We start from the raw sequence: 12,713 nt of genomic DNA, 5'->3' as shown, positions 1-12,713 counted from the left end.
TTGTTGCAGGAATTTCAGGCATTCTTTAGTTCTTTCGATAGGTTCAACATCCATCATCCAACACACGGGGGACTTGAACCATGCTGAAAAAGAGCATTTGTCAGACAATAGGAGGTCAATATCGTCTAGCACATTACCAACACTTCCACTACGTACTGAACTCTTAGAAGATATTTAGGGGCAAAATACAGCTAAATAAGAGCACAGAATACTGAAAGCCAGGACTGGTGGCTGTAAACAAGCAGTATGGGAATATGGGAAGCTTTGCACATCCATAATTAGCAGTCGTCTGGGTAACTAAAATCATGATGGATTATCAAAGTTGCTGGACAAGACATTTCTGGAAAACAGAGGTCCATTTACTGAGATTTGTGAAACAGTGTGCTTTTCAGAACTGGACTGTTATGCTGGATGTGAGGTGTGTAAATCACAGAATGTGACCAATCCAATTGCAAACATATATTGCTCTCAGCCGCTCTGAATTAGAAAAACAGAACACCACATAGTTAAGGGTAAATTGGAAAGTAAAGTTTGAGAAGTAAGGTCAAAATCTGGCTGGAAATTTCAGTCAATCAGAAGCACAGGGGAGGAATGGACAGATAAATAATGTGAGAATGGAAAAGGAAGGATGGAAACCTTAATCCTAGGTGCCAATAATATTAGACATTTATTGAATGTTATGGAAAAAATAGATGATCTGAAAGGGATCACTATGATGCATATATGTTGCACAAGGTATACAAGATGAGCTAATACAGTGCAGTTTGGAGAAGTCTTCTGAAGCCATCTTGAGAAACAGTCTTCCTGACACTCTTTGTACTCAGAGGGTGATCAGCTGCCCCCTTCTGTTGTTAATTACTGTCCCCTTCTATTGTTAATTAACCTGCTTGTAATTACTCAATGACATTCCAGATGTTGGGTAAATATCTGGGATGTTGGCAAACCATCCAGACAGTTGCTTTTGTCTATGTGTTCTTGATGCTAATAAACTGAAGAGACAAGAGCTTGTTTCCTTACATTCACATCCATAATCAGAGAGAACTGCTGTGCAGCTGTTGATTTATTCCTCACCCTGGCTGGAGGGAAATAGTTAAATTGCCCCTGCAATTCTGAAAAATTCTGAAAAATCTGAGTCACAAACTGTTGTGTGGAGCTACAGCATGGCTTTGGAATCCAATAACTTACTGCTTTGCACAGTCGATGTTGGCTTCTCTGTCATCTGGAACATTCAAAATATACACTAAGTATTCCCCTTGTCAAACACATCAATATTAGGTAGATGGTCACCAAAGTCCAGGTGATTGACTCACTTGCTGTGCTAAGACCTTCATGACCGAGATTCCCATTCCATCATTGTATAAAAGAGTGATCAAAACCACAATTGTTTTTTTTTTCACAATCACTACCAGCCTCACTTCACATATCTTTATTTTTGTGTATGTCACTTCAGTGACAACTTACTTCCTTAAACCCCTATACTCTGGAGCATAGGTCATCTACATGTGTCCTCTACTCCCTTCTGTCTTGGGATAAAACTTCTAACTGACCCCAGATATCCCAGTTGTCATCTTTCAACCTCAGTAAATTTCCACATTGTCTGAGGTCTTCCTCTTTTGTGTTTTCCTGGCAGGTTGCATGTGAGAGCTTGACAGACTCAGCTGAAGGATGGTTTTCTGAAGATCTGACCTTGCCATCCCCACTTTCTTCTCTTGATTTGACCTTCAGGTGGTTCTTGTCCTTCTCTGTTCCAAAGCTCCTCATTTGTGACCAAGTCTTGCAACTTCAGGTTCACAATACCACTACCAAAACAAAAGACACAGATGGATACCAACAGCATCTGGCAACCCTGTGCATAGACAATCTCTCTTGTGGGTCACATATAGTACCCCAATGGATTACGTGTGGTCTTTATGCCACAGGACACCCACCACTGATGAAGATGCAATGATAAAATGTGATCCACAAGTCATTGATTGCCTACTTAGTTAATATGCATGTGCCATTTGAATCACTCTGATACTTGCTGACACATAAGAGCATAAGAACATAAGAATGGCCATACCGGGTGAGACCAAAGGTCCATCCAGCCCAGTAGCCTGTCTGCCGACAGTGGCCAGTACCAGGTGCCCCAGAGGCGGTGGACCAAAAACAATGATCAAGAGATTTGTCTCCTGCCACCCATCTCTAGCTTCTGACAATCAGAGGCCAGGAACACCATTCCTACCCTTGGCTAATAGCCTTTTATGGACCTAACCTCAAGGACTTTATCCAGCTCTTTCTTAAATCCTGTAATAGTCCTAGCCTTCACAGTCTCCTCTGGCAAGGAGTTCCGCGGGTTAACAATGAACTGAGTGAGGAAGAATGTTCTTTTATTAGTTCTAAACCCTGCTACCCATGAATTTCACTTGGTGTCCTCTAGTTCTTGTATTATGGGCAGAAGTAAATAACTTCTCCTTATTCACCCTTTCCATACCTGTCATAATTTTACATACCTCTATCATGTCCCCTCTCAGCTTTCTCTTTTCTAAACTGAAAAGTCCCAATCTTTTTAGCCTCTCCTCATACAGGACCCGTTGCAAGCCCCTACTCATTTTAGTTGCCCTTTTCTGCACCTTTTCCAGTGCCAGGATGTCTTTTTTTAGGTGAGGAGACCACATCTGTACACAGTATTCAAGATGTGGGTGTACCATAGATTTATATAGGGGCATTAAGATATTCCTTGTCTTAATTTCTATCCTTTTTTTTAATAATACTAAACATCCTATTTGCCTTTTTGACTGCCTCTGCACATTGTGTGGATGTTTTCAAGGAACTGTCCATGACAACTCAAAGATCTATTTCCTGATTACTTATAGGTAAATTATCCCCCATCATATTGTAAATATAGTCGGGGTTATTTTTTCCAATGTGCATTACCTTACACTTATCCACCTTAAATTTCATTTACCATTTTGTTGCCCAATCACTCAGTTTGCTGAGATCTTTTTGCACTTCTTCACAGTCTGCCTTTGTCTTGACAATCTTCAACAGTTTAATGTCATGAGCAAACTTTGCCACCTCACTGCTCATCCCCTTTTCCAGATCATTTGTGAATTAATTGAACAAGATTGATCCTAGGACTGACCCTTGGGGGACACCACTAGTTATCCCTCTCCATTCGGAAAATTTACCATTTATGCCGACCCTCTGTTTCCTCTCTTTTAACAAGTTCTCAGTCCATGATAGGACCTTCCCTCTTATCTCATGACAACTTAATTTATATAAGAGCCTTTGAAGAGGTACCTTGTCAAAGGCTTTCTGGAAATCTAAGTGTACTATATGCACTGGATCTCCACTGTCTGCATGTTTGTTAACCGCTTCAAAGAACTCTAGCAGATTCGTAAGACAGGATTTCCCTCTGCAGAAACCATGCTGACTTTTGCCCATCAAATTATGTTCTTCTACATGCCTGAAAATTCTTTACTATTGTTTCAACTAGTTTTCCCGGAACTGACTTTAAACTTACCGGTCTGTAATTGCCAGGGTCACCTCTCGAGCCCTTTTTAAATATTGGTGTCGCATTAGCTATCTTCCAGTAATTAGGTATGGAAGCTGATCCAAAGAACAGGTTACAAACTATTGTTAATAGCTCTGAAATTTCCCATTTGAGTTCCTTCAGAACCCTTGGATGAATGCCATCCGGCCCCGGTGATTTGTTAACATTAAGTTTATCTATTTGTTCCAAAACCTCCTCTCGTGACACCTTAATCTGGGACAATTCTTGAGTTACATTTCCCCACAAAAGAAAAAAGGTGCAGGTTTGGGACTCCCAGAAGGAGCCCACCATATCTTCAAAGATGGCTATAAAGTCCCCCCAGGCTGCCCAGCACCAGGAGGCCTCCCCCTCCTCAAAACAGAGACTCTGCTCAGCCAGCTCCACTTGGTGCTGGATGGAAGCGCAGATATGGGGGTCCTTTGCTGACCACCTCTAGCTCCGCTGAGACTGGGCCTGCACAGGCGCTGCTGGTTGTTCTGGCTGGTTGCCATCCCTCACCTCTGGGGGGCTGTCCAGGAGCCTGGATGAGGCAAGACTCTCCTGGTCCTTGGATGGTGCAGCTGCAGAAACAGAGGAAGAGAAAAAAATGCTGTGAGTACTGACCTCTGCCCTATGGCGCACATCCTCTGAACCCACCTGTGGGTGCGGTGGCCCTGTGTGAGGCCATTTGTGTGGTCTGTCCCTCCACCGCTCCCCCCATGGGGGGCGTGCGGTGCTGTCTGTGGGAGTCAGTGCAGATAGGCAATGGCGGCCATGCCGCCGTCCGGGGGCCGTGGTCTGTCTGGTCCCAGGTGGATGGGGGTGTGCCAGGGGTGTGCAGGGCCCCTGGTCTTGTATAGTGCCTCCACCCCATGACCTTGGGCTGTGTGCCCCATGTGTAGATACCTGAGGGCCCACCAGGAAGGTCAAGGGAAGCCCATCTGGCCAATGCCCACATGGAGGTGTGGGAGGGGAAGTCAATTACCAGGTCCCTCTCCTCTGTCTCAGTGCCTGGCTCCGGCTCTGGCTCAGGCCATGGTGGGGTGGGGCTGGCCGCCGGTCTCAGCTCCTGCTCCCCAAATGGCTGGGGTTCCTAGGCCCCAGTGTCGAGGAATGCCAGAAGATAGCAGGTTTCCAGGGGCTGCAGGAAGGCCCTGAGCTCACAGTAATAGGGGAAAGCAGTGGGAGTGGCTCTCAACCAGCTGGATGAGTCCTGAGCCTGGGTGTAACCCTGTCGCATCTCCTTAACCTTACTCCTGACAATATCAGATGTCCGGGCAAGGTGATCCTGGGCTGTAAGGCCCTTGGCCAGTTGGACGAAGGAGGCCACATTCCGCTGCTTGCTCCCCATCACCCAGAGCACTTACTCCTCACTCCAGAGTCCTAGCAGGTCCCAGAGCTCTGCCTCACTCCAGGAGAGGCCATGCTTCTTCATCCCCTGACCAGACCCTTGAGAGCCCAGGGGTTGCTCAGAAGGGCTACGTCTACATGTGAAGCCAACATCGAAATAGCTTGTTTCGATGTAGCAACATCTAAATAGGCTATTTCGATGAATAACGTCTACACATCCTCCAAGGCTGGCAACGTCGATGTTCAACTTCGACGTTGCATGGCACCACATCGAAATAGGCACTGCGAGGGTACGTCTACACGCCAAAGTAGCACACATCGAAATAAGGGTGCCAGGCACAGCTGCAGACAGGGTCACAGGGCGGACTCAACAGCAAGCCGCTCCCTTAAAGGGCCCCTCCCAGACACAGTTGCACTAAACAACACAAGATACACAGAGCTGACAACTGGTTGCAGACCCTGTGCCTGCAGCATGGATCCCCAGCTGCGGCAGCAGCAGCCAGAAGCCCTGGCTTCAGAAGCTACATCGAAGTAGGGCGCTATTCCGATCCCCTCATGAGGTTAGCGACTTCGACGTCTTGCCGCCTAATATCGAAGTTAACTTCGAAATAGCGCCCGACGCGTGTAGCCGCGACGGGCGCTATTTCGAAGTTAGTGCCGCTACTTCGAAGTAGCGTGCATGTGTAGACACAGCTAAGGGGAGCTTTGGGACTGCTCGGGTGACTCACTGGTCTCTATTACTCTCCATGGGTTGTAGGGGGCTGCACTTGTAGCAGTTGCTGCCTGCATGCTGTCAGCTTCCCGCCATGGGGTTTCTGGGTCTGTGTGGCTTTAAGACCCACTGCACATAGAGACCATAGAGTCCCAGAGGGGCTGGGCATCATGTCTCCTCCAGCCAGATAACCCCCACTCCCTCCTCCTCCACCTTGGATACCTCGGAGCACAGTCTTTGATGCCTGGGAGCACAGATGTGCTAATCTCCAGCACAGTATTTGATGCCTCAGAGCACAAATGTGCTGCCTCATCACGACCCTGGATAATGGAAGAAACAAGATAATTAGGGCAAGCAGGCCAGCTGGTAACTAGGGCCTCAGGCTGCCCTTGGCTGGTACTACTGCTATACATCGTCCCAGGAGAGGAATCTCGCACCCATACGAAAAGAATGTCCTGTCTTAATGATTTAGTTGTCTCTGTCTTACAGGTGTAAATTAAGTTTCCAACTCCCTTCTAAAGAACTGGCTCCAAAAAGGGGAACCAGCACAATTGGCATCTTTAGATAAGCAAGAGTGTACATGACTCAAGGGGAAAAAAGAAGGGTCAGGCAGCCCACTCTAACTGAGCTCCAATTACCTAAACCTGCTGGTCAGGAAGATCTTTGCCTCCCAAGGTCCGAGGGGATGCCCTCCTCATACTCTTCTTCCCAAGGGATTGAGTGACAGACATGGGTACGCCGGAGTCAGATGACGCAGGGTGAGAATTATACCTGCAATGTATTTTGTACACATTCAATAATAGCTCTATAAGCTAAGACACTGTTGTTATGTTTTAAGTCACTTGTAATCAAGAAGTAGAGCAATAACCTTGTAACGGCTAAGATTCTTATTTCTGCCTTTTAATAAATAGTAACCTTTTAAGCTTTTAACTGACTCCTTCAGTTACTGTGCTAAACCGAGCACAAACAAACTCCAGCCGGTTTCAGCTGTATTAGCGTAGTCTTTGGTAAAGTGTACTGATAGCTGAGTGTTGAGTAGTGTCACCTCCACAGGACAGACTCCTGGGGCATCTGTCAGCTGCCCTGGCTGCCTTCTGCGAAGGGACTGTCTGTCCTAGCAGTTAAAGGCTTGGATGAAATAAGCTCTCAGCACATCTTGGGCCATCCATCAGCTGCCCTGGCTGCCTGCTGCAAAGGGACTGTCTGTCCTAGCAGTTAAAGACTCAGATGAAGTGAGGCATATGTGACACCTTTTCCAGACCATCGGCTAACAGAACTGGCACAGCGAGCAGGGTTGTGTTTTCAGTATAAACTACAGTAACGTGAAGGGAGTCATGGGAAACACTGATTTCAGTAAAATAGAAAAGAACCTTGCCCAGGAAGGTTGGGGTGATCCAAAATGGGACAAAGAAATGTTAGAGAAAGACTGGAAAAATCCTGAGGAATTGTGGCTGCAATTTGGTAAGTGGAGAACTGCTTGTAGATTGAAAAAGGGAAAAGGAAAAGGAGCCTCCATCTATCTGTTAAAAGGTGCTTTGCAGGCAGGATATGAAAGTGCCTGTGAACTAGAAGAGAAACTGCAGAGAACACAGAGAGAGAGATGAATTGAGACAGCGGTGCCAAAGTTTGGACATGCAAGAACAATTGTTAGGTGGTGATGTGCATCGACTGGAACAGTGGCTCATTCCGCTGATAGAAAAGGAAGGAATTGAGTGAAGGGCAAAGTTAAAAGGAAAATCACGAAACATTAACCATACCAAAGTAGAAACTGCCCTCTGATTAGACCCTGAAGATTGGGATGGGGATATTTGGGATTCATCTGATGACGAGGACATGGAAAGTGGTGAAGGTCCCACCGCTGCAGTAGCACCTACAAGAACTAGAGGACACCTGTTATAATATACCGGCGGGACGCACATCCCGACCAGCAAGGCCGAGGGAGGGACCGAGAGCAGGGAGTTACCAGTGTTACCACAAGGAACTATGACCCCAAAGAGTCAGGAAAGCTCCAGACTGAGTTCTCCAAGAAACCGGGGGAAGGTGCAGTTGAGTTGTTGGTTTGGATTTGGGAGATTGGAGCTGAAAACATACTCCTGTCCTCTAGTGAGTGCACCTCCCCAGGCCGACAGCCCTGCAACTTCTCCCCGATCTCTGCAGCCCAACCTGGCTCTACCTCTGACCCAACCCTACAGCACAGGCCAGCTCAATCCTCCCTGCCACCACTGCTCCTCCCCTGTCACTGAGCTCTCCTCCCCAGTCTGTAGCCCTCCCTGCCCCGCCCTATACCCCCAGCCCAGTCTGCTCCCAACACCACCCTGACCCACAGCTACCACAGCACCCAACATCCCATCCTGTTCCCAACACCCACCCCAGCCCGGTCCCCAGCCTGCCTGCCCACAATTATTTAAATATATTGGCAGCTCTTATGATTGTGTTCTCCCAGGGTCTCACCTGTTCTTAATCCACCTCTGGGGTTGGTCCCACTTAGAGCAGGGGGTTGAATTAGATGACCTCCTTCGGGTTTTTATAATCTTTGACTATCTCTTGTGAATCTTCTTTGAATGCTCTTCAGTGTATCAACACCCACTTTGACTCATGGGCACCAGACTTGGACACAGGACTCCAGCGGAAGTGGTGACAGGAACATGTAAAAAGGTATTATAACTTCTCTGCCTCTCTTGGAGATTCCTTTGGTTATCTCTGGCTGCTTTGGCCATAGAGCCATGCAAGGAGCTCATGTGTAGTTAATTATCCCTCATACCCCCAAGTCTTGTCCACAGATTTTGCACTCCCCTACATTTCTCTTCCCCGCCTCTTTGTTCCAAGATGTAGATCTCTTCCTAGCAATCTTAGAACACACAGGCTTTGTCTACCATTCTCGAAGGGAGGATGGTAAGGAGGGTGTCAGGAGATTATTAAGGAAGTGCTGTGATGCAAGTGCAGGACTTCATTAAGCTAATTCTCCCCCACGGCAACTCCGAAGTTGTAAACTTCAAAGTGCTGGCTTGTGTGGAGTTGTGACTAACCTGCCAGTACTTCGAAGTGCCTGGGAAACTTCAAAGTCCCTTTACTCCTCAAAATTTTAGCTTGGCCACTTCGAAGTGCCATCAGGTTAGCTGCGGCTACACGCAGGCCATTACATCGAAGTTTGCCGCTTCGAAGTTGCTGCAGGGGAGAATTAGCTTCATGAAGTGCTGCGTATACAGTGCAGCGCTTCATTAGAAATCTCCCGACATGCTACTTACCATGCTCCCTTCAAAGGTGGGAGCTAGTGTAGACACAACCCATCATTTAGTCTTTTTTTCCTAACTTTAAATAAATTTTCAGCATTAGAAGTGTCTGGACTCTAGAGCTGCGTCTACACGTGCACGCTACTTCGAAGTAGCGGCAGTAACTTCGAAATAGCGCCCGTCACGTCTACACGTGTTGGGCGCTATTTCGAAGTTGAAATCGACGTTAGGCGGCGAGACGTCGAAGTCGCTAACCCCATGAGGGGATGGGAATAGCGCCCTACTTCGACGTTCAACATCGAAGTAGGGACGTGTAGACGATCCGCGTCCCGCAACATCGAAATAGCGGGGTCCTCCATGGCGGCCATCAGCTGGGGGGTTGAGAGAGACTCTCTCTCCAGCCCTTGCGGGGCTCTGTGGTCACCGTGGGCAGCAGCCCTTAGCCCAGGGCTTCTGGCTGCTGCTGCTGCAGCTGGGGGTCCGTGCTGCATATACAGGGTCTGCAACTAGTTGTTGGCTCTGTGTATCTTGCACTGTTTAATGAAAGTGTGTCTGGGAGGGGCCCTTTAAGGGAGCGACTTGCTGTTGAGTCCGCCCCGTGACCCTGTCTGCAGCTGTGCCTGGCTCCCTTATTTCGATGTGTGCTACTTTGGCGTGTAGACGTTCCCTCGCTGTGCCTATTTCGATGTTGGGCTGAGCAACGTCGAAGTTGAACATCGACGTTGCCAGCCCTGGAGGACGTGTAGACGTTATTCATCGAAATAGCCTATTTCGATGTCGCAACATCGAAATAAGCTATTTCGAAGTTGGGTGCACGTGTAGACGTAGCCTAGGGCTACGTCTACACGTGCACCCAACTTCGAAATAGCTTATTTCGATGTTGAGACATCGAAATAGGCTATTTCGATGAATAACGTCTACACGTCCTCCAGGGCTGGCAACGTCGATGTTCAACTTCGACGTTGCTCAGCCCAACATCGAAATAGGCACAGCGAGGGAACGTCTACACGCCAAAGTAGCACACATCGAAATAAGGGAGCCAGGCACAGCTGCAGACAGGGTCACGGGGCGGACTCAACAGCAAGTCGCTCCCTTAAAGGGCCCCTCCCAGACACACTTTCATTAAACAGTGCAAGATACACAGAGCCAACAACTAGTTGCAGACCCTGTATATGCAGCACGGACCCCCAGCTGCAGCAGCAGCAGCCAGAAGCCCTGGGCTAAGGGCTGCTGCCCACGGTGACCACAGAGCCCCGCAAGGGCTGGAGAGAGAGTATCTCTCAACCCCCCAGCTGATGGCCGCCATGGAGGACCCCGCTATTTCGATGTTGCGGGACGCGGATCGTCTACACGTCCCTACTTCGATGTTGAACGTCGAAGTAGGGCGCTATTCCCATCCCCTCATGGGGTTAGCGACTTCGACGTCTCGCCGCCTAACGTCGATTTCCACTTCGAAATAGCGCCCAACACGTGTAGACGTGACGGGCGCTATTTCGAAGTTACTGCCGCTACTTCGAAGTAGCGTGCACGTGTAGACGCAGCTTAGGTTTTCATCTGTCTATATTTACCCTTGACTCTCATTTACTTGGTGCTCTCCTTCTCCCATGCTCATTATCAGAAATGGATGGGTAGACTTTGAGCTTACATGTGCTTTCCATGTGGCCCTTATCTGTGTAATGTTCTGTTTTGTCCATTCGTGATTGCTGTATGTCTATCAGATGAATGTCAATGACTTGATGGTATGCTGGGGGTACACACACCTGAAATGCAGGACAACAAACTCCATTTATCAGAAACAGCAAGAAGTCTTGTGGCACCTTATAGACTCACAGATATTTTGGAGCATAAGCTTTGCAGGCAAAGACTCGCTTCATCAGATGCAACACGAAGTCTTGTGGCACCTGTAGACTAACAGATATTGTGGAGCATAAGCTTTCATGGGCAAAGACCCACTTCATTAGATGCATCTGATGAAGCGGGTCTTTGCCCACGAAAGCTTATGCTCCAAAATATCTGTGAGTCTATAAGGTGCCACAAGACTTCTTGTTGTTCTCGAAGCTGCATACTAACATGGCTACTTCTCTGATACATTTATCAGAAACAAGTTCATAGCTCTCACCAAGAAGTTCTAGTAGAATATCTTTCATTTCTGCAACAGTGTTTTGGTATTAGCAGTGTCTAATTGAATTATTTGATTTCTTCTCCAGCCTTCTGAAGGATTGGAAGTGGAAATTTCAAGTAAAATTTGCTCATTGGATCACAGTTCTTATATAGAAGTTCAATGTTGTGGTTTCTTTCTTGATTAGTTTGACAGACACAAGCTATAATTTTTGATAGCCAAAGACAAAGGATCTTGTTCACTCAAGGAACAATGGATCTTGATTCAGAAAATGGCAGGTATCATCTGGCAGTCTAGAAATCATAAAGTTTAATTTTCAGGGATGGTGCTGGTAGCTGACTTGAGACATTGAAAGAGATCATCTGATGGTCAGAGAGGGGAAAGTCAGCAACTGAGAGCACAGTGTTGGTGTTGGAGTAATAATATTAGGGTATAAGGAACTTCTCAGACTGTGAACTTGAACAATGCTTATGACCAGCCAAACTAAAACAGGGATGATATGTGGGGGATATAATTTTCTCATTTTTGACACACAGCTTTAAACTCACAGGTCTCTGGTGATCACCTACTGAAGGTGTATTGGCCCATTTTATCACGAAGCTCTTTGGTTTTCATTCCATATATGATTGGATTGAGCATGGCGGGTAGGAGGAAATAGAAGTTGGCCAAGATGATGTGGGTGTGTGGAGCCATGTCCTGACCGAACCGGTGCATGAGAGTTGAGAAGAGTCCAGGAATATAAGATGCCAGTATCACACAGACATGGGCTGTGCAGGTGCTCAGGGTTTTTTGGTGGGCTTTCTTGGAGGAGATCCTGACGACAGCCCTCATGATCAGCCCATAGGAGAGGATAATGAGCATCAGGTCCAAACCGGTGACTAAAAAAGCTATCACCAAGCTGTAAATCCTGTTAACTGTGATGTCCCCACATGAGAGCTTTGCAAAACCTATGTGCTCACAGAATGTGTGGGGGATAATATGGTTTGCACAGAATGGCAGGCTGCTCAGGAGCAAGGGAAGGGGCAAAATGAAGAGAATGGCTTTTATTAAAGCCATGAGCCCTAGCTTAGCTATTTGAGTGTTGGTGACAATAGTGGTATATCTCAGAGGGTTACATATGGCAACATAGCGATCGAAGGCCATGGTAACGAGCACTGCTGAGTGCATAACAGAAACCAGGTGAATGAAGAACATCTGGGTGAGGCAGCCACCCAGAGTAATGAGTTTCAGATTGAACCAAAATATAAACAGTGCCCTAGGCACGATGGACGTAGGCATGCCAATGTCCGTGAGTGCCAGCATGCAGATCAGCAGGTACATCGGCTTGTGCAGAGTCACCTCTTTGCCTACCACAAAGAGAATCATGAAATTTCCCAGCAGGCCAATCACATAGAACATGGATAACGGGATGGATATCCACAAGTGGGCAGCTTCCAGGCCAGGGATGCCCATTAAGATGAATGTTGTGGAATCAGAGAGGGTGAGGTTGAAAGCTGCCATGAGGTGACAGAAGCATCAATTTGGCCCACGAATGCTCCAGGTGCCTGTAAGAACAGTAAAGGAGGTTACACATTTCATGACTAAATGTACTGTAAATAGTCTATATTTATTTGAAACGGAGTTTAACAGTGAGGTGGCAACATTTCAAAAGGGCACTAGATAGTTTAGTTTATAACCAAAACCAGGGAATTCCTCAGAAGCTACTAACCAACCTGGATAATAGGCTCCCATAGCTATAACTTCAGTGAGTATGTAGATCTGTTGGAGGCAGAAGCTTGAGTTCCTTGA

At 47.2% G+C, this 12,713-nt stretch overlaps 1 protein-coding gene across 1 annotated transcript; it reads right to left on the bottom strand.

The window, feature by feature from the left end:
* Window positions 1-11,486: 11,486 nt before the first annotated feature.
* LOC142002679 (olfactory receptor 52P1-like) lies at window positions 11,487-12,425 on the bottom strand. The gene has a single exon (XM_074978980.1). It carries the CDS (start codon window positions 12,423-12,425, stop codon window positions 11,487-11,489), a length of 939 nt encoding a protein of 312 aa, XP_074835081.1.
* Window positions 12,426-12,713: the final 288 nt, after the last annotated feature.

This window comes from Carettochelys insculpta, chromosome 1 (genome assembly GCF_033958435.1).
Source record: "Carettochelys insculpta isolate YL-2023 chromosome 1, ASM3395843v1, whole genome shotgun sequence".
Classification (NCBI taxonomy): Eukaryota; Metazoa; Chordata; order Testudines; family Carettochelyidae; genus Carettochelys; species Carettochelys insculpta.
Note: the sequence above shows the minus strand (reverse complement) of the source record. Positions and strands in the feature narration are given on the sequence as shown.